We start from the raw sequence: 24,609 nt of genomic DNA, 5'->3' as shown, positions 1-24,609 counted from the left end.
CGCCTTCCCGGGCGCGTCTGCGCGCGGCGGAGTTGGCTTTCTGTACAGACGTTGCGCCCTACACCCCCAGGCTCTGCTAGCGCTGTGTGTGTGTGTCTTTTTTTTTTTTGCATTTGCACGGGATTGTGGGAGGAAGCGGAGCGCAGCCAGACACCCCGCCGCCCGCCCCCCTTCCCTTCCCCCCTCCCCCAGCCGCCTTGTGCAAAGATGGCTGCACCGTGAGCGCAGAGGAGGAGGAGGCGGCGGCGGCGGCGGCGAGAGAGCGAGCACCCAGCGCCCGCACCCACCCCGGGGCCGCCCGGGACGCCCCCTCCTGAGCGCGCGCTCCCCTTTCTCTCTTGCAAGCGCCAAGGCAGAGGCGGAGACAGCGGGGTCCCTCCTCCCCCCTTTCCCTCCAGGGGGAACCCCCCTTCCCCCCTCCTTGGCTCGGCGGCTGCACCCCCTCCCTTGCCCACCCCTCCGCCCCTGTCCCCTCCCTCCTTGCCCGGGGCCTTCCCGGGCCTTCGGCGGCTGCAAAGAAAAAAACAGAGAGAGAGAGAGAGAGAGAGAGAGAGAGAGAGAAGGAAGGGGAAAAAAAGCAGCAGCGGAGGGAGCGGCGGCGGAGGAGAGCGCGCGCGCGCCCCCCTCCCTCCCTCCCTCCCTCCCCCTCCCCCCAATTTCCACCGCGGCCAATTCATGGACAGGAACTACCCCAGCGCCGGCTTCGGGGACCCGCTCGGCGCCGGGGCGGGATGGAGTTACGAGAGGTCAGCGAAAGCTAGGTAAGGAGCCGAGGGTGCCCTGGAAGAAGGGGCTAAGGGGTGGGGGCCCAACCGGGCCGGGCCTGGCCCGCCCGGCGACGCGTGCATCGCAAACTCCCCTCCGGCTTGCAAGGGAGCGGCCTTCCTCGCTTTGCAACGACGCCGCCGCCCCAGTTTGCAATTGCAAACTCCACCAAAGCCAGCTCCGGCATGCAAAGGGAGGGATGCAGTGGAAAAATGGGGTGCAAAACAATTTTGGACGGAAAGGCCTTGGGAAGGTGGGAGGGACTGGCGAAGCAAGGCCTGCATTTCCCCCCATTCTTGGATTCCCAGCTTGCTGACCCCTCCCCCTCTGCGCCCCAGGCTCTGCTCTTGCAAAGGTGGGAAGACAAGGAGAATTAGAATGCAGACCTGGGGGTGCCCCCCAGGTCCTATTGTTCCGGGACTGCGCGAGGCCGCGCCACCCGGGCCCCCCCTCCCCGAAATTCCGCGCGCAGAGTGGGCACTGGGCCCCGCCCCCTTCCTAAGCAAGGGTTGTGTGTGTAAGGGGGGGTCCTGGCATCTGAGACACGCCCCCTTTAATCCCCCACCCCTAAAGACAGAATTCTCGATCGCTAGGAGTGGAGTGTTTGACCTCTTGAGTCTGGGCCGTGATTTGGGGCCGCTAGTTGGGAAGATTTCGGATGTTTCGGGTGTGTGGTTGTATGTCTGAGCGTGGGTCCTGTACGTGGGTAGCTGGCAGTCTGTTCACCTGTGAATCTGCCCTTTCCTGCGGTTTGTGTTGTACCCTCACTCTTCATCTGTCCCCCAAGCCCCCTGCGCCCCAACATACACCTGGGTTTCCCAGCGTGGCTGAGCATGACCCCATGTGTGTTACGATTTTACATGTGAGACTCTGCTCTGTACCTTTCCTTTTCTATGGGTGAGCTAGATACTCATTTGCACATATACCTGACTTTGCATGGGCCCATGCATTTGAACCTCAACCCCAAGGGACGGACCGTGTACATGTTCTCACTTGTATCTGGTACTTTCCCGGAGTCCTATCCCCTCCCCACCCCCACCCCCACTGTTTGGGGAACAATCTGCCTGCTACTCCCAACTCGGTTTGCACCATCCCATGAGGTTCAGGACCTATGTGTTCCCACGTGTCTGCAGAAGGGAGCGTCCATGGCCCCAGGACCTGGAATCATCACCTGGGTGGGGGGCTCCATAGGGGGTTGCCTTTCATTTTCAACTTTCTCTGACTCTAAACCCTCTTCTGTTTGTTTCATCCCTGTGCGGGTCTGTGTTTTTCAAACGTGAGATTATCTGGGCTTTATCTATTGGGGCACGAGTGGGCACCATTTTTGCGGCTCTTTAGTTGGGTACCCTGATTCCCTTGTGTTCTTTAGAGCCCAAGGTTCCTTAGGATAAACCCCCTGTCAGCTAGATTTCCCCCAACACCCCGGGGAGTTTGTGGAGTTCCCTTCTCTTAGGGCAGTTTCGCTGGATACTCTAACATCTCTCCCTTACCCCCAGCTTGGTCTATGGCAGCTCCAGGACCTCGCACCCCGAGACGGACATCTTACACCGCCAGGCTTACGCGGCCCCCCACCCTCTGCAAAGCTATGCCACCAACCACCACCCTGCAGGTACGGCCCCCGCCCCGCCCCACCCGGGCTGGCCCTCCCTCTAAGGCAGTTGGTTGGCTGCTGAAAGTTCCACCCCTCCTAATTGGCCGTACCTTGTGTCCTGGCCCGCCCCTTGCTACTTCACCTCTGATTGGTTGCCTTGAGACTGCTGGTCCCTGCTTAATACGTTGGATTCGTCCGCTCCTGCCTCTGGCCCCGCCTGTTTCGTTCCAATTGGTCCTGTCCCCTCAGCCCCCAAATCCCACCTTCTCTTCCAGGCTTTTCCTTCTCTGCAGCCCACCCCAGTCCCTTCCTCTAGGTTTGCCCGTCCTCTTGGCTTTTCGATTCTCTGCATGCTTTCTTCCTGATTCCCTTTCTTACTAATTGGCTACGATTCTTTAGACCTCCCCTTTTTTCCGTAGATTTGCCTACTGCCTTATACTCTTCCTTTGGCCCTGCCTCTGGCACTTCTGATTGGTTCCTTTTCTCTGATCTGCCGTCGTCCTTCTTAAGTGAACTACTGATTGGATTGTGTCCGATTTGATCCTTGATCCCCCTGGTTGGCTGTTTTCCTTTTTCCTCTCCACCTTTTTTTTTTTCTGTATCCTCCCATTTTGACTCAACCCCTTTGGACTTGTCCTCTGATCCTGCCGAGTGGTTCCAGTTGTGTCCCATCCTTTCCCCTTCTTTGCTGAAATTGCCCAAATCCTCTGGCTCTACCTCCCCATAAGAACTCTATGCCCTTTTGCTCCTACGCAACTTCAATTCTGGATTTTTCTAGTCCTTTGTCTACTTTCCCCCTCCTGGGCTTCTTGTTATCATGATTGGATTGCACCCCATCCTGCTTACTGTCTCACCTTTTCCCCTTGCTTCCCCTTGAGTCCTGCCTCCTTAGTTTGGCTGTGTTCATTTTCTCTTCTCTGAGTCTGCCCCTTTCCTTCCCTCCAGCCCTTTCCCTGACCAGCTTGCTTTTGGCCTCTTCCTTTTCCCTTTCAACTCTGCCCTATCGCCCACCTAGCTGACTCTACCTCCTGTCCCTGGCCAGGCCTTTCTGGACTGTTCGACACTGGCCTCCACCACGCAGGCTCAGCAGGGCCTGACGCCTCCGTCATGAACCTCATCTCTGCCCTGGAGTCCCGGGGCCCCCAGCCTGGCCCCTCTGCCTCCTCTCTCCTTTCCCAGTTCCGCAGCCCTTCCTGGCAAACAGGTAAGCGCAGCGCCGGTTCAGGAAGGCCAGGGAGGGGCTGGCTTGTGGTCCACTCTGACCTATGGTCTCTTCCATCATCCCCAGCCATGCACACGCCAGGCCCCACGGAGCTCTTCATCTCAGGCGCCCTGCCAGGTTCCAGCACCTTTCCATCCTCCTCTGCTTTGTCGGCCTATCAGCACCCGGCTTCCTTTGGCAGCCGCCCCTTCCCAGTGCCCTCGTCTCTCAGCCTCCAAGACCCCCCATTCAGTCCCCCAGCTAATGGGCTTCTATCCCCTCATGACGTGCTGCATCTGAAGCCCTCGCAGGCACCCACGGTTCCCTCCTCGCTAGGCTTTGAGCGCCTGGCGGGGGGAGGTGTCCTGGGTCCCGCTGGTCTCGGCCCTGCCCAGACTCCTCCTTACCGCCCTGGCCCCCCAGACCCACCTCCACCTCCCCGCCACCTCCCAACTCAGTTCAACCTGCTGGCTTCCTCTTCTGCCGCTGCTGCCGCTGAGCAATCTTCCCCACAACTCTACAACTTCTCGGGTGCTGCCCCTGGTCCACCGCCACCCGAGCGGGCCTTGCCCCGCCAGGACACCGTCATCAAGCACTACCAGCGGCCAGCCAGTGCCCAGCCCCCGCCGCCCCCGCCACCAGCCCATGCCCTCCAGCACTACCTGAGCTGTGGAGGCAGCTACCCTTCCATGGGCCACCGGGCCAACTTGGCCTGCAGCCCCCTGGGCGGTGGGGAGCCCTCGCCGGGTGCTGGCGAGCCCAGCAAGGCTGGGCCCAGTGGAGCTGCGGCTGGGGCATCAGGCCGGGCTGCAGGCCCCGAGGCAGCAGGAGGAGGTGGGGCAGGGGGTGGGGGTGGAGGTTACCGCCCCATCATTCAGTCGCCCGGTTACAAGACAGGCAAAGGCGGTTATGGAGCAGCTGCCAGTGGTGCCAGCAGGCCCCCACCACCCCGTTCGACTGCCACACCCAAATGCCAGAGCCTGGGTGGGCCGGCAGCGGCCTATGCCACTGGGAAGGCCTCTGGGGCTGGGGGAGCAGGAGGCCAGGCCTATTCCCCTGGTCAGCCCCAAGGGCTTCTAGGACCGCAGGCCTATGGCCAGGGGTTTGGAGGGGGTCAAGCACAGGACTTGAGCAAAGGCCCTAGCTACTCAGGGGGCCCCCCGCAGGCCCCCAGTGGCCCCCCGCCTCCTGGCCTAGCTACATGTCAGAGCTACTCCCCGGACCAGCTACAGGGGCAGCTGTATGGCGTGCAGGGTGAGCCGTACCCAGGGCCAGCTGCACACTCCCAGGGGCTACCTACAGCCAGCCCCTCACTCAGTTACAGTACTGGCCACTCCCCAGCACTCTCGGGCCATGGAGGTGGCTGGGGGCCTAGCTCCCTGGGGGCAGGTGGAGAAGCCAGTCCTTCTCACATCATCCGCCCCCTGCAGTCGCCACCTGCCCCTGGTCGCCCTCCTGGAGTCGGCTCTCCAGGAGCCCCTGGCAAATACCTGAGCTCGGTCCTGGCCTCAGCCCCATTTCTGGCGCCTCCAGGAGCCAGCAGCTATGCAGCTGGAGCAGGTGGCTACAAAGGCAAGGGGGATGGCTCAGAGCTGCTGGCGGGCCCTGGTGGGCCTCCTGCTGAGCGCACAGAAGATGAGGAATTCCTCATTCAGCACCTCCTGCAGGCACCCAGCCCCCCGCGGACCTCAGGGGCAGATGGCTTGGTGGGCGAAGATGGGGCAGCAGATGCTTCCAAAGGACTTGGGGGGAGTGGCGGGGCTGGGGGTCCGCCAGGTACACCCTATGAGCTGGCCAAGGAAGACCCCCAGAGGTACCATCTGCAGAGTGTCATCCGTACCAGCGCCAGCCTTGATGAGGGTACCACGGCAGCCCTGGAGCTGGGTCTGGGAAGGCTAAAAGAAAAGAAGAAAGGGCCAGAACGGGGCGGCGAGACGCCTGAGGGGCTGGCCACCTCAGTTGTCCACTATGGGGCAGGTGCCAAGGAGCTGGGGGCATTCCTCCAAAAGAGCCCACCCCCCCCACCTCCCCCAGCCCAGCCCACCCAGCCCACCCCCCATGGCCTCCTCCTAGAGGCGGGGGGACCTGACCTCCCACTGGTGCTGCCTCCTCCTCCCCCACAGCTGCTTCCTTCCGTCCTCAGCCATGCCCCCAGCCCCTCTTCCAGCGCCCCCCGTGATGGGGCACCCCAGCCGCCCCCACCGCCACCCCCACCTCCGCCACCCATGCCCCTCCAGCTTGAGGCTCACCTCCGCAGCCATGGCCTGGAGCCCAGTGCTCCCAGTCCCCGCCTACGACCTGAGGAGAGCCTGGAGCCGCCAGGCGCCATGCAGGAATTACTTGGGGCCCTGGAGCCGCTACCTCCAGGGCCTGCTGACACCGGCGTGGGCCCAGCCAGCACGGAGGGCAAGGATCCTTCGGGAGCCTACCGCAGCCCCAGCCCGCAGGGCCCCAAGGCGCCCCGCTTCGTGCCACTTACGTCCATCTGCTTCCCTGACTCCTTACTTCAAGATGAGGAGCGCAGCTTCTTCCCCACCATGGAGGAGATGTTTGGCGGGGGGGCAGCAGATGACTACGGCAAGGCTGGGCCGCCCGAGGACGAGAGCGATCCCAAGGCGGGCACGGGGCCGCCTCCAGGCCCCCCAGGCTATGACCCCTATGGGCCCTACTGCCCTAGTCGGGCCACTGGAGCTGGGCCGGAGGCACCGGGCCTGGGCCTGGATCCCAACAAGCCGCCCGAGCTGCCCTCCACAGTCAACGCGGAGCCTCTGGGCCTGATCCAGAGTGGGCCGCACCAGGCAGCCCAGCAGCCCCCGCCTCCCCCGCCACCGCCGCCTGCCTCGGAGCCCAAGGGAGGCCTGACCTCACCCATCTTCTGCTCTACCAAGCCAAAGAAGCTGCTCAAGACATCCTCCTTCCACCTGCTGCGGCGCCGTGACCCGCCCTTCCAGACGCCTAAGAAGCTCTATGCCCAGGAGTACGAGTTTGAGGCAGATGAGGACAAGGCTGACGTGCCCGCCGACATCCGCCTCAATCCCCGGCGCCTGCCCGACCTGGTGTCCAGCTGCCGCTCCCGCCCGGCCCTCTCACCTCTGGGTGACATTGACTTCTGTCCACCCAACCCGGGTCCTGATGGCCCCCGGCGCCGCGGCCGCAAGCCCACCAAGGCCAAGCGTGATGGCCCACCCCGACCCCGGGGTAGGCCCCGGATCCGGCCGCTGGAGGTCCCCACCACTGCTGGGCCAGCCTCGGCCTCCACGCCCACTGATGGGGCCAAGAAACCTCGGGGCCGGGGCCGCGGTCGGGGCAGGAAAGCTGAGGAGGCAGGGGTCACTCGGCTGGAGCCTCTGAAGCCTCTTAAGGTAAGGGGGTTTGAGACCCAATGTCTGAGTCTTAGAGAAAGGGTGGGTTGGGGCCACGTTGTGGGGGATATGGTTTATGTTCCTAAAACCTGTGAGGAAATAAGCCTGAGGGTTCTCTTGTTGGAGAGATTTGAGGATTGAAACTTCCAGGTCAAGAGGAAGGCAAGGGGTTGGAGCTTATGTACTTAGGTTCTGGATCCTAAAGCACCAGCAGTGGGGGTTCTGCGATTTCCTTGTGGGAGGAAGGTCTGGAGACCTGGCCCCCTGTGCTGTGTAAGCAAGGAGAGGTCAGTGAGTAATGAGTCCTGTCATTGTGGCATCGAGAGGAGGGGTCTCTGGGCTTGAGATGAATTCTAGGATTCTGTAGGCTGTAAGTCTGGGAATTTAAGATCTTAAGCAAGGTGGGGGCTGGGTTCCCAGACTCCTGGGCCTTGACTCCCTCCTGCCGGCATATCCAGATCAAGCTGTCTGTGCCCAAGGCTGGCGAGGGTCTGGGAGCCTCATCAGGCGAAGCCATATCAGGCACTGACCACAACAGCCTGGACTCGAGCCTGACGCGGGAAAAGATTGAGGCGAAGATCAAAGAGGTGGAGGAGAAGCAGCCAGAGATGAAGTCAGGCTTCATGGCCTCCTTCCTGGACTTTCTCAAGTCAGGCAAGCGCCACCCACCGCTCTACCAGGCTGGCCTGACACCACCACTCAGTCCCCCCAAGAGTGTGCCACCCTCGGTGCCGGCCCGAGGCCTGCAGCCCCAGCCTCCCACCGCCCCTGCTGTGCCACACCCCCCACCTGCCGGTGCCTTTGGGCTGGGGGGCGCACTGGAGGCAGCCGAGAGTGAGGGCCTCGGGCTTGGCTGCCCTTCGCCCTGTAAGCGCCTGGACGAGGAACTGAAGCGCAACCTCGAGACGCTGCCCTCCTTCTCCTCGGATGAGGAAGACTCCGTCGCCAAGAACCGGGACCTGCAGGAGAGCATCTCCTCAGCCATCTCTGCCCTTGATGACCCACCCCTCACTGGGCCTAAGGACACCTCTACCCCGGATGGGCCCCCCTTGGCGGCGGAGGCTGCGGTCCCAGGGCCCCCCCCTCTCCCGGGGCTCCCCAGTGCCAGCAGCAATGGCACACCCGGTGAGCTCTGGGAAGGTGGTCTAGGGGTGGGGCAAGGGGCTTCTGCTATTCGGGTAATTGGGGGTGGTTGTCCAGATTCTTCACTGGTTAAGGGATATTTGTCATGTTGTAGGTGATGTAGATTTGCATGTTTACGAAGGTAACTAACTGATTGAGGGCAAACAAGTGCTTTGAGAAAGGGGCATCTTTTTCTGATTTGTGCACAGATGCTAAGTGGATTAGCAGGGGCTTTGAATGGGTACTGGAGAATGCTGGGGGTCAAGGCAGGTTATAAGTGACAGGGACAGGTGGGTGACAGGGTGCTAAGAGAGCTTATAAATTGGTGAGGGATATGGGACCTGAGAAGTTGCTAAGAGTTAGAGATGCGTGATCAAGAACAGAAAGGCGTCAGGGGGCAGCGAGAGACTTGGGGAGGGGCTTTAAAGAAAAACAGGAGTGTTGACTAGTCAGGTCTTGGGGGGGGTTGGGAGAGACAGGCTGGGGGTATGGTGGGATCTAGAGGATGGTCTATCCTGAGAGGCTTTGGACAAAATTTAAGGGGCTTTGATGGGAAACAGAGACATTGGGAGACCAAAGAGGTGGGGTTTGGGGAAGGGTATTTGGGGCAGTTCATGAGGGGGATGAGTGCTCAGAGGCTTCCTGCGGGTGGATAGGTCTGGGGGGTTGTGCAAAGGCGGGAAATAGGGAGTGAGAAGGTGTCATGTGAGGCTGGGCAAGTGGTGGGGGAGATGAGAAGCCCTGGAGGGAGTATCAGTGTGCCCAGGTCTGCTGTTGGGAGAGTGTAGATGTCAGAGAGCCTTGAAAGGGGCTGGAAGTCTCACAGCCTCCTGGACGCAGGACTGGAGAGCAAGCAGTACCGGGAGTCATGGGATTTCAAGGCATTAGGGGGGTATTACAAAAACCCATGAAGAATTAGCAGAAAGGAGAGGGCGTTAAGGATCCCTAGAAGGGACAGCAGGCCGAGGAAAGGACGGGAGGGCATGGGTGAGGAAGACAGGACATCTGAGCGGGAAATGAGATAAAGGTGCAGCGGACATGAGTGAGGATTTGGGAGAAACAGGAATGGGAGATGAGAGCCAGATAAGGGCTGTGAGGGTACTAAGTCGTTCCAGGATTAAAAGCAGGGATGGGAGACAGGTTTCAGGGGCTCAGAAAAGCTGCTGGAGCTAGGAAGGGGTCTCAGGGAGAGACTTGATGTGGCAGGAGGGCCATGTGGGAGCTGAAGGGGCTGTTTGCACAGCTAGGGACATTCGAGGACAAGAGAAGAGGTGCTTGGGATGGTGAATGGCCTTTGGGAACTAGGCAGCCTGTCAGGGTGGGATCTGTAGGGACAAGGGGCGGGTGGATTTGATGAGGGACAAGGAAGGGGTCTTGATGGGACAGGGAAGGATCAGTTTTGTTGGGGGTACATTGAGCAATGGTTTCGGGACACAGAATCACACTAAGGAACAGGGTGGGTATTTGGAGGCCTGGAAAGATGGGGAGGCCCACAGCAGTAGTCTGGATGGAAGTCTTGTTAGATACTGGAGAGAGAATTTAAAGGGACATGAGCATTTTGTGAGTACAGACAGGAATGATACTGAACGTCAGGGAGGGGACAGGTGAGCAGGGTCAGACAGGAACTTTGAAAGAGGGGAAGACTAAGAGTGGAGATGGGGGGGATTTGGGGCAGGTATGGGTGTTAGGTGAAGAGCTCAGGTTCATCAGGAGGCATGTGGGAGTGCAGAGAGGAAGAGGGTGTGCTATGACCCCCACAGGCGCCTGCAAGGGCAGGGAAGGCCTTTCATTGACATTGACTGTGGGTCTTGCGGGGGAGGATGGGCAGCGATCCTGGGAGGTGGGGTGGAGGGGGCTCGCAGCCCTGCATGACTGTGACGCCCCTCTCGCTCCCCAGAGCTGCCGCTGCTGGAAGAGAAGCCCCCGCCCTCGCCGCCTCCCGCCCTGACGCCCCAGCCGCCACCCCCGCCAGCCCTGCCCTCGCCACCCCCGCTGGTGGCCCCAGTGCCCAGCTCGCCGCCACCCCCTCCCCCGCCCCCACCACCCCCGCCGCCGCCACCCCCGCCGGCCCTGCCCTCGCCGCCTGCCCCGCCACCCCCACCTCCGCCCCCGCCAGCCGCCGCCCTGCCGGAGGAGCCCGCCGCCCCGTCCCCCGACGACCCCGAGCCGCCAGACGCCCGGCCCCTGCACCTGGCCAAGAAGCAGGAGACAGCGGCCGTGTGCGGGGAGACGGACGAGGAGGCCGGCGAGAGCGGCGGGGAAGGCATCTTCCGGGAGCGCGACGAGTTTGTCATCCGCGCCGAGGACATACCTTCCCTTAAAGTGAGTCCCCAGTGTCCAGAAACCCCCCAGGGATCTGGGTCCCCCAGTGTTTCTTGAGCACCTGCTGGATGACAGCCTGGTGCTGAGGCTGCAGGTGCAACGCTGGTGGAGATCGGCCCCTGCTGAGCACCCCTGCGTCGGCAGTGTGGCCGGGCTGGTAAGAGGTGGCCGGCCGGGAACAGTGTGTGTGAATGTTCCCTGTAAATAGGATGAAACAATTTTTAGCATTTGTTGCAGATATTCTGGGTGCTCCTACTCCAGTAAGGAACAAAGCAGGTGAGCGCCGGTTCTTAAGGGGTGCCTAAATTTAGGGTATAAGCCAAGAGGAGATTGCTTTGTGAAGAATGCCACAGTGGTGCCAACGTGAGGTGCTGACAGAACATACCTATGTATACCTGTGAATACACGGGCACACGTAATCTGTAAATGTAATAGCCAATTTTGGGGATGCTTAGGCCACCTCTTACTTCATGGAGATTGGCCCATTCACTGCTCCCTGTTAACTGTTCTCCAGGGGTTGGCACACTGTGGCCCCTATGAACCGAATCCAGTCCCCGTCTGTTTCTATAAAGTTTTATTGGCCTACAACTGCCCCATTCATTTATATAGTGTCTACAGCTGCCCCATACAATGGTAGAGTGGGGCGGTTTGGGCGGAACCTCGTTGGCCCACAAAGCTGAAGGTATTTCTGGTCTGGCCATTCCAGAAAAAGTTTGCCTGCGTTTGCTGTACTTGGTTCATTGAACCAAGTTGGATCAGAGGATTAACATGATAGGTGCTTGACATGGGTAGGTAACATCAGGTGCATATGTAGTGCTTCAGACAGAGGGAATCAGGTAGAGCAAGCAGTAACCCTGATGGCGATGCTGGAGGCTGAGGCCTTTATGTTGGTCACTGTCACCCACTGGGTACTGCCTGTGGCACAGGAACCCTGTTTGGCTCTGTATGTATATCATCACGTTTAATTTCATCATGATGCTTTTTTTGAAATACAGATGCAGGAATTGTGGGATGAGTTAATTATAAGACAGTAACTATTACGCTTTCTTATTAAGTGTGTTTTGCGAGATGAACTTGACATACTTTTTCCTATATTGCTTGGAATCTATTTCACCGTCGGAGAAGTAGAACCAGCAGAATCGTTTCCACTGCGCCACCTCCTGGCTGGCCCTGGCTCCTCTCCACTCACGTACATTCTGTCCGCTGCCCCACTCCACTGATCCAGATGTATTTTTTTTACGCACATATATTGTCTTTTTAATGTAATATTTGCTACATACTAAAGAACATTACAAGAGAGATGTAAGTTATAAAGCAAAGTGAACACGCATGTCCCCACCATCCAACCAGTCACTGGAATATCCCCTGGCCTGGCCTGGCCTGTGCCTCCATGACCACCCCCATAGCGCTTTGTGTACATTATTTCATTTTCACTTCCTGACATCAGAGGCTCCCAACCTGGGACAGGCAGGGAGATAGCGGGCCAGCTGCTTTGCAGTGATAGAAATGGGCACCAGCTCCTCAGAGGCAGGCCTTAGGGTGCATCACATTCAGAATTTAGTTGGATCTCTTCTTAATCGTGGTCTGTACATACCACAAAATTTATAGTTTTAATCATTTTTAAGCATGCCATTCAGTGGCATTAAGTATACACACATTGCTGTGCAAACATCACCACCAGGTGTCTCCATGTTTTTCTCATCACTGTTCTTTATAGGGGTTACTGTCCCCATTTTACAGGGAAGGAAACTGAGGCCCAGAGAGGCAAAGTAGCCTTCCCAGGCTTTCACACACAGCTCTGCTGGCCCCAGGAGCCCATGCTCTCAGCCCCAGATTCAACCATTCTCTATATACATTCTTTCAAACATTGACAAAGATGGTGGCAAATGCTGGTGGGCACCCAGCACTGGGCCATATGAACAGGGCTCGGGTGGGGACTGTGACTGTCCCAATTTACCGATGAGGAAGTTCACGTTCAGAAAGAAGGAGTCACTTGGCTGGTGGGTGCTGAGCTGGGATTGGAGCCAGGGCTATCTGATACCTCCCAGCTGGCATGGGGCAGAGGAGGGGGCTGGGCGAGGACTTGGGTGCTTAAAATACAACACGATTAAGTGTGTGTTACCATGGGGGACACGTAGCCCCAGGGTTGAGCCATTCAAGCCGACACTGGGGGTTCGTTTTTGTGCCCGGAGTCACGGCAGGCTGGCAGCGTGGCTACTGAGAGCCCAGGTTTGGTGTTAACCTAATGGGCTCAAATCTGCCACTTCTGGGCTGGACCGGTATCAGACCTTCCAGAGCCTGTTTCCTCTTCTCTAAGATGGGGCTGCTCATGTTAGTAGGTCCTTCATGCACTGTGAGGACGTCGGCATTACAGCTCACACAGTGCTTGTCCAGTGTGCTCCAGCTGGGGGGAGCCCAGAAGGTGCCCTGTAAGTTTTGCTTTCACTCATCTCCATGATCTTGGGCAGACCTTGAGTGAAGAGCTTTGCCAACTTCTGCAAAGGGCCAGGTAGTGAATATTTGAGGCTTTGCAGATCACATAGGGTCTCTAACACCTGTTCTTTTTTTTCTCTTTTTACAACCCTTTAAAAAATAGAAACCATTTTTGTAAATCTGTACAAATGGGCTATGGGCCACAGTTAGCCCTTCAACAATGGCAGTAGAGTGACAGTAGTGTGACAAAAATGTGAGTCATGTACATCGTTTTAAACTTTCTTGTATCCACGTTTAAAAGAAGTTAAAGGATGGGTGAGATTAGCCACAGGAATGTATTTTCTTCAGCCCAGTGTCTTTAAAATGTCATTTTAGCATGTAATCAATATAGGAAAAGTTAATAAGACGTTTTATGTTCCTTTTTGCATGCCATGTCTGTGAACCCCAGTGTGTATTTTACACTCGTGGGACATACTGATTCTGATCAGCTGCCTTTCAAATGCTCAAGAGCCAGTGTGGGGAGGGACTGCTGAATAGACAGTGCAGGGTTAGCCATGTCTCTGCCTCAGCTTCCCTGCCTGTAAAATGGGAGTGGTAATACTAGCTCCCAGGTTTCAGGGGTTGTTGAAGATTGAGCAGGATGTGAACCTGAGCACATAAGAGTTTGTTAGATGGACAGAAGAATGGGCAGGGTTGTTCCAGAGGGAACAGGGTGTGCAAAAGCCCTGTGGTTAGGAAAAGCACAGCATACTTGTGATGTGCAGGGATGCCAGGGGTTGAGTGGCTGGACAGAGTGCTGAGCTGGGAAGGTGAGCAGGGGCCAGATCAGGCTGGGGTAAGGTCAGTGGGTGCCTGCTGGAAGTCTGCTCTGGGTTGTCTGGTAACTGCTGGGACCCGTGGCCAGCAGGGAGGTGGCTGGGGAAGTGTCCAGGCTCAATGTCAGTCTGATTACATCTCGGTCCTGGGACACTGACTCCCCTATTACTGGACCCTGCAGCTTTTTATTAACACCATGCCGGTTGCTTTTTGCTCACTTAGTCATATCCTGCTGCTTACTGCGCTGTCTCAGCTTTTCACTGTTCAAATTCCAAGAAGAGGATCTGACTGGTCCAGCTCAGCCTTTGGGGCCAAGATGGGATTAGTGACTTGCCTATTGATTGCCTGCTCCTGGTCAGGTCTTCTCCAATCAGCTGTGGCTTCCATCGAGCAGGGGCAGGGGCTGTGGGCAGGACGGTTTCCCTAGTAAGAGGAAGTAGGTGTGGTTAGTGATGTGATTAGGAGTAGGCAGGAAGGACCAGGCTTGGGGACTGACTGGCCCTGGTTGGACATCAGACAAGGATGGTGCCAGGGGGTTGGGCCTGATGACTCTGGGGATGGTGGGGGTCCGGGGAGGAAGAGTGGTTTGGGGGAGGATGCCAAGCCCAATTGGGATGTGGTGAGCCAAGGGACCTGAGTCCAGCTAGAGAATCAGCTGGCTCCTTAGGGGAGGCTGAGAGGGAATGGGCAGAAACAGAGGAGGGTGTCATCTCCCGTGACTGGGGGGTGCTCTGGTGTTTTTCTTGAAGGCTTCTAAGAATTAGAACAGGAACCATCATATTCACATCGAGAGGGAAGACCCAGTCCTGCTGGGGGGGGTGGGGGCAGTGCGTATACAAAAAGTTGGAAAGCCTGGGGCTTGTTTGCTGAACTTTTGAGGGGTCTGGATGTCCTGTTGGGCAGGGGCAGGAGAAGGAAGTGGAAACTGAGGGAGAGTCTCTCAGTATCGGGCTGTGGAGCCTGCACTGGGGATCCTAGAAGGATTCGGAGCAGGCAGGATGTGGTCTGAAATGAGCTTTTCAATCCTTGGCCTCTGAGCTGGCTCCCTCCAAGAGGGAGGACTGGGAACTGTGTGGTAGCCTGGGGAAAAGGACTTGGGAACAGGACACCTACATCCCTGTGTCGCCCTGCCTCACCCTTGTTCCTTTTGCCAAGACCCTTTCTGGATTTCATTTTCATCAGGTTATTGTGACCCCTTCTTTGTGCTCCTCTGCTCTGAGGGACATGAAAAATCACGGATGTGAAAACTGAAAACAACTGACCCAAAACTGAGTAGATAGCAGATATCTGGTCCACAGGCCCCAGTGTTAAACCAGCGACCAGTGGCAGACATCACTGATTGATCCCAGCGTTCGCTCCTGCTGGGCCTGGTGCCAGGGCAGCCATGACCAATCAGCTGGAGTTATCTGACTCCTGTTTATCATTTGACTGTGGACTCTTTGACTACAGGGACTTTCCTTCCTTCATCTCTGGGTTATCTAAGTACCCTGTGCACGTTTTCCATGATGTGCTTATCCTTCACTTACCTGTGCCTGTATGTTGCTCCCTTCTAGACCCACAGCTATCACACACTTTCCCTGGCAGGCCCCAGGCACTTCCCAGCCCCTCATGGAAGACATGGTCTTTCCAGGCCTCATTTAGATGTTACTTCCTCCAGGAAGCATTCTTGCATTCAAAGGAGCTCAAAGTCATTTTTCTAGGCTTCTGGGGCATCTGCCATTTGCACATTCATTCCTTGTGCTGTGATTTTGTGTGTGTGCCTGTGTGGCTCCCCTGCTACGCCCCTCATTCCCCGAGATCAGATGCTGGGTGTGACTGACATCTATTGGTTCCCAGCGTCCAGCCGGGGGCACATAAGCCTCAGGATGGTGATAGGGGTTTGTGTGAGGGGGGAGTGGAGATGGGGGAGGCCTTCCTATCCCTGTGTCCTGCTGTGGCTAGGCCAATGATATAAATGGTCTCAGGTCTCAGGTAACCTGTCACCTGTCTGTTCTTGGCATAAGCCACAGCCTTGCCCTGTTCTGTTTATTTGCTCATCTGTCTTCTTACCTCTGTAATGAAGATCCTGTCAAAGGCTTTGCTGACTGTGCTCACTGCTGCACCCTGGGGCCTCCCATGGTGTCTGGAAAATGGTGGGTGGCTGCTTGGGGGTTGTCATTACTTTGAGTCATGCAGGAGATTTGCACCATCACACCGTAATGAGAAGAATGAACAGTCTGATTGAGTATCAGGTAAACTGCAGGAGGCCAGGGCCAGTCCCAAGCTGTATCTCCAGGGCCGGAAGCTTCAGGAGGCCAAAAGATCTGTCAGCGGGATGGATGTTTGTTGATGCTTATTGGCGACCATGCCTTTTCTCTAAGAGGGTGGACAGGGAGGACAGAGGACTGGGAATTAATTGTGGGGGGCAGGAACGAGGGCTGACCCTGCAGGCCTTGCTCTCCTCCTCAGCTGGCGCTGCAGACGGGGCGTGAGCCCCCACCCATCTGGCGAGTCCAGAAGGCCCTGCTGCAGAAGTTCACTCCAGAGATCAAGGATGGGCAGCGGCAATTCTGTGCCACCAGTAATGTAAGCCTGTGGAGGGGAACAGGGACTCGGGGGCCCTGGGTGGGGTGTCTGGAAACAGGGGCCCCCTTCACCCATGGCTGTGAGTCACCCCTGGCATGTCTGGGAGGGAGTTTCCACCTCTGGCAGGCTCCAGGTAGCTGCTGTGGTGGCCCAGGGCAGGGTGGGAGTCTTGGGTGTTGGGCTACGTGGCCAGAGTGGATGAAGGAGTTCATGGATGTCTCTTTCCCTCCATAGTATTTGGGGTATTTTGGGGATGCGAAAAACCGGTATCAGCGCCTTTATGTAAAGTTCCTGGAAAATGTCAACAAGAAGGATTATGTGAGGGTCTGTGCTCGGAAACCCTGGCATCGGCCCCCAGTGCCCATCAGGTACCATGAGGGCCGGGAAGCAGGTGGTGGGCAGGGCCGACAAGCACAGGGATGGAACATGCAAGAGGGAAAGTAGTCAGGTGGAGGGGACAAAGAGAGGGGGACCCGGAGGTGGGGGAGACAGAGACCCAGAAAGATAAGAGACCCTGAGAGAGTCAGGGGACCGAGACCCAGAGATAAAGAGAGAGACTGGGGGTGGGGACAGAGACTCAGAGAAGAAACAGACTTGGTGAGACGGCAGCTGGTTCTGCGCCTAGAGCTCTGGGCTAGGCAATGGCTCCAGCAGGAGGATTTGGGTTTCTTGGGGGCTGCTGACTACCTGTAGTCTCTTCTGTGTTCTCTTTTAGACGTTCTGGGCAGGCCAAGGGCCCTGCATCTGCCGGGGGCAGCTCTGCACCTCCCCCCAAGGCCCCGGCACCACCTCCTAAGCTTGAGATCCCTGATAGAATAGCATCAGAGAAGCCCCCAGAGCAGACGCCTGAGACAACTGTGCCCGAGCCCCCAGCCCCTGAGAAGCCAGCCCCACCACGGCCTGTCGAGAAGGAAAAGGAGAAGGAGCGGGTGACGCGTGGGGAGCGGCCACTGCGGGGCGAGCGGGGCTCGGGTGGGCGGCAGACACGGCCCGAGAGGAGCCTCACCACGGGACAGCCCGCAGCCCCCCGGCTGCCCAAGGCCCGGCCCACCAAGGTGAAGGCTGAGCCGCCGCCCAAGAAGAGGAAGAAGTGGCTAAAGGAGGCAGTGGGCAATGCCTCGGCGGGTGGGGGCCCACCGGGCAGCTCCTCGGACTCAGAGTCATCCCCTGGAGCACCCAGCGAGGATGGTGAGGCCCTCGGCAGCCACAGGGCTGGTGGGAAGGCTTGGGGAGGTGACTCTGGGCCTCAGAAGGAGGCATGGGTGAGGGCTGTCCAGAGGGCTCCAGGTGATGTCAGCAAGGTAGTAACGGTGATAAGTTCATTGAAAATAATAGTGCTGTCAGTTACGTGGCACCTAACTAGATGTCACTCTGTCATCCAAGTTCTTTACATGTATGAACTTGTTTAAATTTGATAGCAGTCCTAGGAAGTAGATACTGTTGTCATTCCCACATACAGAACGAGGAAACTGAGGCACCAAGAGCTTGCCGCGTGGCTGGGAGGTCCATCCTACCTGCGTTGGAATGCAGCCAGCGGAACTTTGGGCTCTGTGCTTCAACACTGCAGTTTTGTCTCAGAATAAGCAGGTTCTGAGGGCAGAGGAATCTGGAGGAGCAGTGTCTGTTGTGGAGGCCCAGAGATGGTGGTTTTCCCTGTGACTCATTGAGTGACTCCAGGAAAGGGGCATCAGCTCTTTGTGCTGCAGTGACTTCACCTGTAAAATGGGTTAATAAAAGCATGTAGGAGAGTACTTGCCTATAGTGAGCACCTGGTGTGAGCTCCGTTGCTGAGGATCATGTCTGGTCATACGTGATGACAATAACAACAACAAATGAATATGCACATATATAATAAGTGTAACAGCTGACTTTTATCAAGTAGCTTACCAGGCATCATTTTAAGCATTTTACACATTGGCTTATTTTATCTTCATATAAACCCTGACAGGTTATTATAGAGTTACCTCATTTTAAAGACCAGGAAACTGAGGCGGTGGGAGTTGATGTGACTTGCCTGAGGTCACATACTTTTCCAGGTATAGTGCAGGGGTAGAGGCTAAATATACAGCCAGTCAAATAGGAGAGATGGAATTCTTGTTCCCTTAAAGCACTGATGTAGGTGGGAGGTTCATGGAAAATAAATACGAGGCTCTTCGCCAGGTTGTCCAAGGCTCAAGTTTCCTTTCCTTCTTGTTGCTCTGACTTCCCCCACCAGGCTTTCCTCAACCACGGGGTCGGAGGCAGCCCAGCGGCCCCATAGCTGCAGTCCTGCTAGTAGGAAAGAACACAAGGGCTGGGGAATGGTGGGATCTCCACCTGCCTTCCTGTCTGTCTTGTCCCATTGGCCGGAACTTGGTCACATGGCCTCACTTGACTGCCAAGGAACCTGGGAAATGTAGTCTTTTAGCTGGGCAGGCTGAGCTAAATCACGCCAGGCGGAAGCAGTTAAAGGAATGGGGAAGGGGTGACAAAGGAGGTTGGTTTTAACAGACAGATTTGTGCGTCTTTCCACCTCTGGCCCTCAATTTTCTTCTTTCTTACACAAGTTAAATTATCTAATTTACATTCTGTATAGTTCACCAATTTTAAAATGTATAATTCAGTGGCTTTTAATGTAGCCTGAGAGTTACTGGTCATCTCTGTAGATTTGTGTGATCTGGACATTGCATGTAAGTGGAGTCATATGAAGGGTAATCCTTTGTGATTGGCTGATTTCACTTAGCATAATGTTATCGAGGTTCATCCATGTTGTAGCATGTGTTGGTACTTAATTCCTTTCTGTGGCTGAATAATACTCGATTGCATGGATCTACCACATTTTGTTTACCCATGGAGCAACATATGGGTTTCTACTTTCTGGCCACTGTGAATAATGCTGCTATGAACATATATGGACAGCCCTGAATTTTCTGAGCCTGGGAAACTGGGGGAAACTGTACTGCCAGGGAGCAGTTCCCCTGCCAAGGGTCAGTATCTTTCTCTGGGTCTGGGTCTCCTCACCCCATTCAAACCAGGGGGTCCCCCTAGGGCAGGGTGAGCCACACTCATATTTGGATATCCTGAAGGCTTCACCCAGCCCAGAGGGCTCAGAACCAACCCTCTTGCTTGGCCAAGACCATAGCCCTTCCGGTGGTAGAGGCTGATGCTCTCTCTTGTGTGCACAGTGAAACTTCTAGAAAGAGGCTGCAGTGATGTCTTTTCTTCCTCTTCCTTTAGTTCACTGCTGTCTGGCTGCCTGAGCCCCTTTCTGCAGGCATTTATTATGTACCTCCTATATGCCACAGACGAGGGGCTCTGCAGTGAACAGAATAGACAAAAATGTGTGTCCTCATGGCAGTGTGCAGTCTAGCTGGGGATGTCAATCAGATAAATATGTGATAGAATACAGAACAATAAGAAAAACCAAAGAAAGGCTAGGTAGAGTTCAAAGTAGTTAAGAAAAGTAAATGGGTACAGAGGATCGTAGTGGGATAGCAGGTGGTACTTTCAGGGAAGGAGGAGTTGGGGAAGGCTTGTGGAAATGGGGCTGGAGCAAAGATCTGAATGTAACAGGGTTGGGGTGGTGTTATTTTTCAGGGAGAGAACATTCCAGGATAGGCATGCCTTGAGAGTCAGGAAGGAGGCCAGAGGCTGGAGTGTGTAAGAGGAGAGGGTGAGAAGTGAGGACGGGGAAGTGGCAGGACCAGAGCTTGGTGGGATGAGGGGCCTGGGGCTTTGTGGCCCCACTGGAAGGATTTTACCTAAGTGAGACAGGAGCCATAGGAGAATTGGGGTGGAGCCTGGCAGGGTCTGACTTCCATTGGCAAGGGGTCACTCTGGCCCCGTGAAACAGCTCACCAGGGTCACCAAGGACCCTCCGTATGGTAAATCAAGTGGATGATGATGTCTTAGGCCCCATCCCGGGCCTTGTTGCTTCTTGTTCTACACCTTGCACTCGGCAGGCTCTGTAGCTTCCCCGTGAGCCGCAAACTGCTTCTTCCCCTGGCTGCCCTCCGGGTCTCCCCCAGGCGCCCTCCCTCCTGATCCCACCGAGGAACTTGTCCTAGTCTCCCTATCGCAGGGGCAGCCCCCCCGGGAACCAGTCACCAGCCAGACCCTCTCTTACCATCCTTTGCTCCCTCTCATCTCCAGCTGGGATGTCCCCAGTCCTACCCCTCCTGCCCTGACTGCTCCATGCCCTCTGCTCTTCCCCACAGCCCAGGCCCAGATGCCAGCCCTTCTGCTCCCCCTCCCCCTCCCCGTCCATCTCTCTGGTCTGTCGCCGTAGTCTTGCTCCAGACTCATCCATTCTTACCTAGTCCAGTGCCCAGGCCTCTGGTCTCACCCCTCCAGTCTGTCCCTAGCGTGGCCTCTACCCAGGTCTGCCTGCCCACAGCTCTCCCCTGGCTCCCTCGTGCTCACCAGAAACCACCCTGCCCTCTGTGCCCCATGCTGGAGCCCCTGTGTGGGGCTGGCCTGTGCTGACCTGGGTAGTCTCAGCTGCCCTCCCTTAATCTTACTCTTTGTGATCTGATCTCTCGGCCTTGATTCACTGGTTTGGAAACAATGCTGCTGCTTTAGACTTTATTGAAGCTATACCAAACCAGGCAGCCATGAAGTTCTCTGGCCTGGCATGCTCTTCCCTGTCACTCGAGACAGAGCTCTTGCGGGCCCTTGGGCAAGCCTTCCCTGACCGGCCAGGCTGAGCTCATTGCAGTGCCTGTGACTCTGCCCTTCGGGCCCAGTCTCTGCAGCAGACGACCTTCCGAGAACAGGGATTTCTCTCCAGGTCCCTGGTGCCTAGAACACTTTCTGCCACCCAGGCGGTCTCAGAGGAAGTTGGACTAATGAGCCCAAATCCCATTTTCTCCCCAGAGCGGGCCATGCCGGGGCGTCTGCTGAAGACCCGGGCAATGCGAGAGATGTACCGGAGCTACGTGGAGATGTTGGTGAGCACAGCCCTTGACCCGGACATGATCCAGGCCCTGGAGGACACACATGGTAAGCTAAGGACTTGGGGCCCAGACCCCAGATCTGGGCCCTTCTTTGTCCCAGTGCACTGGGAGGCTGAAGCTCGTCTTACATCCCCTCCTTGTCTTTCAGACGAACTGTACCTCCCGCCCATGCGTAAGATCGACGGCCTCCTGAATGAGCACAAGAAGAAAGTCCTGAAGCGGCTGTCACTAAGCCCAGCCCTGCAGGTGCCTGGGGGGCCTAGGCAGGAGGGGTCTGGGGCCCCGAGGTCAGGCACGGAGGAGACATGTACGTGTCAGCCACTGTGGTGGGCCCCAGAGCATCAGGCCCTGGAGGGGCAGCTAGAAGCATAGGGCTTGGCCAGGAGGAAAGTTGAGGGACTTGGGAACATCTCTGGGTTCTGGGCCTCCCTCAGGCCCAAGTGGAGGAGAACTGGGACAGGTGGAGAGGTCATTGTGAAGGTCCGGGCTGGGCTGCTGGGAAGGCCAGCAGATCTCAGAGTACCAGTTTGGGGACAAAAGGTAGGGCGTTCTGTACCTGGGCGTCAACCTGGAGCAGAGAGCTGAGTGGATTCTGATGGCTTCTCCACTGTTAAGCCTTCTCAGGCTTCGGTATTAAGTCATCTAGGTAATTTCCTTTCTGGAATGGCCTGGGGTTCCGTGATGGAATATTAGGGTGGCTCTGAGAATTCTGGGGTAGAATGTTGAATGTTAATCTGGCTTGGAGACCTCTGGTGGGGGTGTTCGTGTGGTGCTGAGAATTTGGGGGGGGAGGATGTTAGGGAGACTCAATTCTGGGATGAAGTGTTAGTCTGACCCTGAAAATTCTGGGGGCTATTAGTGTACCTGAGAGTTCTGGGATGGATTTTAGGCTGGTTCTGAAAATTCTTGGTGGAATGTTAGTCCAATGCAGAAAAGAAGGGATAAAATGTTAGTTTGGTCTTAGAACATCCTTAGGTAGGATGTTAGCATGACTGGGAATTCTAGAATTGACTACTCTAGCTCTGAGAAGTCTGGGTAGGATGTTTGTTCAGAATTCCATTATAGAACATTAGGGCGGGTCTGAGAATCCTGGGAGGTGTTACCCTGGATTCTGGATTTTAGGGTGGCTCTGAGAATCCTAGGCCAGGCTATGAAGCACGTTGTAAGGGTCCTCAGGCAGGCTAGGCTCTGTCCTTTGAGGAGGCCAAGACTCCTGTGTGTCTCTCCTGATCTGCACTTGGGGGAAATTGAGGCATCTGACAACTCGGGATCTAAGAATTGGGTGGTGGGCTTGGGGTGTGTGGGTCCAAGGAGCTGCCCTCTGACCCGTCGGCTTCCCGCAGGACGCCCTGCACACGTTCCCCCAGCTGCAAGTGGAGCCGAGTGGGGAGGGTTCCCCAGAGGAGGGCGCCGTGCGGCTGCGGCCGGCGGGGGAGCCGTACAACCGCAAGACGCTCAGCAAGCTGAAGAGGAGCGTGGTCCGAGCCCAGGTGGGGCCGGGGCCGAGGGGGCGGGCGGCGTGGGGGAGGGCAGAGAGACAAAGAGCCGCCCAGCGCCAGGCTGTGGAGCTGAGGCTTCTCCACTGCTGCCCAGGAGTTCAAGGTCGAGCTGGACAAGTCAGGATACTACACGCTGTACCACTCGCTCCACCACTACAAGTACCACACCTTCCTGCGCTGCCGGGACCAGGTGAGCCCACCCGCAGTGCACACCGCGCCGGGTCTCTGCCCTCGCTGGGCTTCTCCCTGGCTGGACCCAGGTCTCTGGGGCCCTCGGTCTCCCGGGACACTGATCCCCAGGCCCTGGCGGCCGCCTGCCCCAGCTCCATGTTTAATCCCTGCAGACCCTGGCCATCGAGGGCGGTGCTGAGGACCTGGGCCAGGAGGAGGTGGTCCAGCAGTGCATGCGGAACCAGCCGTGGCTGGAACAGCTCTTCGACTCCTTCAGCGACCTGCTGGCCCAAGCACAGGCCCACAGCCGCTGCGGCTGACCCTACCCTGGCCTGGGGGGAGCCACCCCCTCCTTGAACCAAGAATTGGGACAGAACTGTGTCCTCAGGAGCTAACCCCTGGGCCCCGTCATTGGGGAAGGTGGGGTGTCATTGGTCAGGGTGTGTCCACGCTGCCCCACTGGGCAGGGTTCAGAGTTCGACTCCCCCACCTCCCTAATCCTCTCCACTCCCTCTCCATGCTTCCCCACTGTCCGGTGTACAGAGAAATTATTTATATATATGTATAAATGTCTATTTAGTAACGGTTTCCCTCCCCGCCTTGCCCCAATCCCCCCTCCACGGCCATAACCCCCGCCCCCTCCACCTTGTACATAATGTATAGGAAAAGTCTATGTATGGTTGAGGGGGGTGGGGTGGCTTCAGAGAGCTGGGGGACCCCTTCCCCCCCAAGCGTCCCTTACAGGCCAAGATCTTTGCTAAAGGGCCATTCCCTCCCCAGGGCATTCAGCATCGGGTGGGAGGGGGAAAACGCATCTTGTTAATTATTTTTAATCTTATTTATTGTACATACCTGGGGCAGGGGGCTGGGGAGGTAGAAGGGGGAGAAGGGTCCCCTCCCTTTGCCCCTCCCACTCCTTTTCTACTGCGATTTGTCTGTGTCTGCCCCCCCACCACCACCCCCATCCCACTGTCGTCTGGATGTGGTTCTATTTTTTATCAGTCTCTCCCTTCCCCCTCTCTCTGCCCCCTCTGCCCCCACCTCCCCACCACCCTTTTGTCCCTTGCTCTTTCTTGGGCTTCTGTACAACTCAACTTGTATACACTGTGTACACACAACCAGCCAAACGAAAACCCAACGGCAAACACTTTATTGGCCGGCTGGAGTGCTTCTGTCCTGTGGCGTCTGGGTGGGCCCAGGGGGGCCGTGGGCAGAGGGTCTAGAACTGGAACATAACTTTTCTGGAGCCCAGGGAGGTGGTTGGGCCGGGGTCATTGTATCTGTTAGGTCTGGCTGGGTGACAGATGAGCCCACCCCAAAATCTAGTGAGCTAAAACAAGAAATATTTATCAGTATATGGTTTCTAAGGCTCAGGAGTTTGGGAGCTGGTTAACTGGGTGCTACTGGACAGGTTGTTAGCCAGAGCAGGGGCCGGCATGGGCTTGACTGGGGTTGCAGGATCTTTCATGAAGGGGCTCACTCGTGGCCAGTGGTGGAAGCCTCAATTCCCTGGCACGTGGACTTTGCCATAGGGCAGCTTAAGTGTCCTCATGACATCGTAGCTGGCTTCCCCCAGAGCAAATGATGCAACAGACAGAGGAGGCTATGAGGTTTATAAGGGCGTCACACACCATTGCTTCTCCCACACCGTTGATTAGAGGAGAGTCCTTAAGCCATCAGAAAGAGGGGAATTAAGCTCTATATGGTGAAGGGAAAAGTACAGGAATTTTGAAGTACATTTATAAGCCATAAAGGCAGTGACAGGTATTGGGAGCTGCCCAGCTTTCTCTTGTCTCCGTACTGTAGATGTGAGGGTAGGTCTGTGTTT

At 56.7% G+C, this 24,609-nt stretch overlaps 1 protein-coding gene across 1 annotated transcript; it reads left to right on the top strand.

The window, feature by feature from the left end:
- The first annotated feature begins 154 nt into the window (after positions 1-154).
- On the top strand, positions 155-23,933 carry PRR12 (proline rich 12). Its single transcript, XM_036885477.2, has 14 exons — positions 155-761; positions 2,262-2,374; positions 3,399-3,560; positions 3,645-6,919; positions 7,378-8,044; positions 9,939-10,363; positions 16,061-16,177; positions 16,412-16,545; positions 16,893-17,365; positions 21,032-21,157; positions 21,260-21,357; positions 22,455-22,601; positions 22,705-22,800; positions 22,955-23,933. The coding sequence occupies exons 1-14, from the start codon at positions 676-678 to the stop codon at positions 23,099-23,101; spliced, it is 6,066 nt and encodes a 2,021-aa protein (XP_036741372.2). The 5' UTR covers positions 155-675; the 3' UTR covers positions 23,102-23,933.
- Positions 23,934-24,609: the final 676 nt, after the last annotated feature.

This window comes from Manis pentadactyla, chromosome 15 (assembly GCF_030020395.1).
Source record: "Manis pentadactyla isolate mManPen7 chromosome 15, mManPen7.hap1, whole genome shotgun sequence".
In the NCBI taxonomy this organism is placed as follows: Eukaryota; Metazoa; Chordata; class Mammalia; order Pholidota; family Manidae; genus Manis; species Manis pentadactyla.
This window is presented reverse-complemented; position numbering and strand designations above follow the sequence as displayed.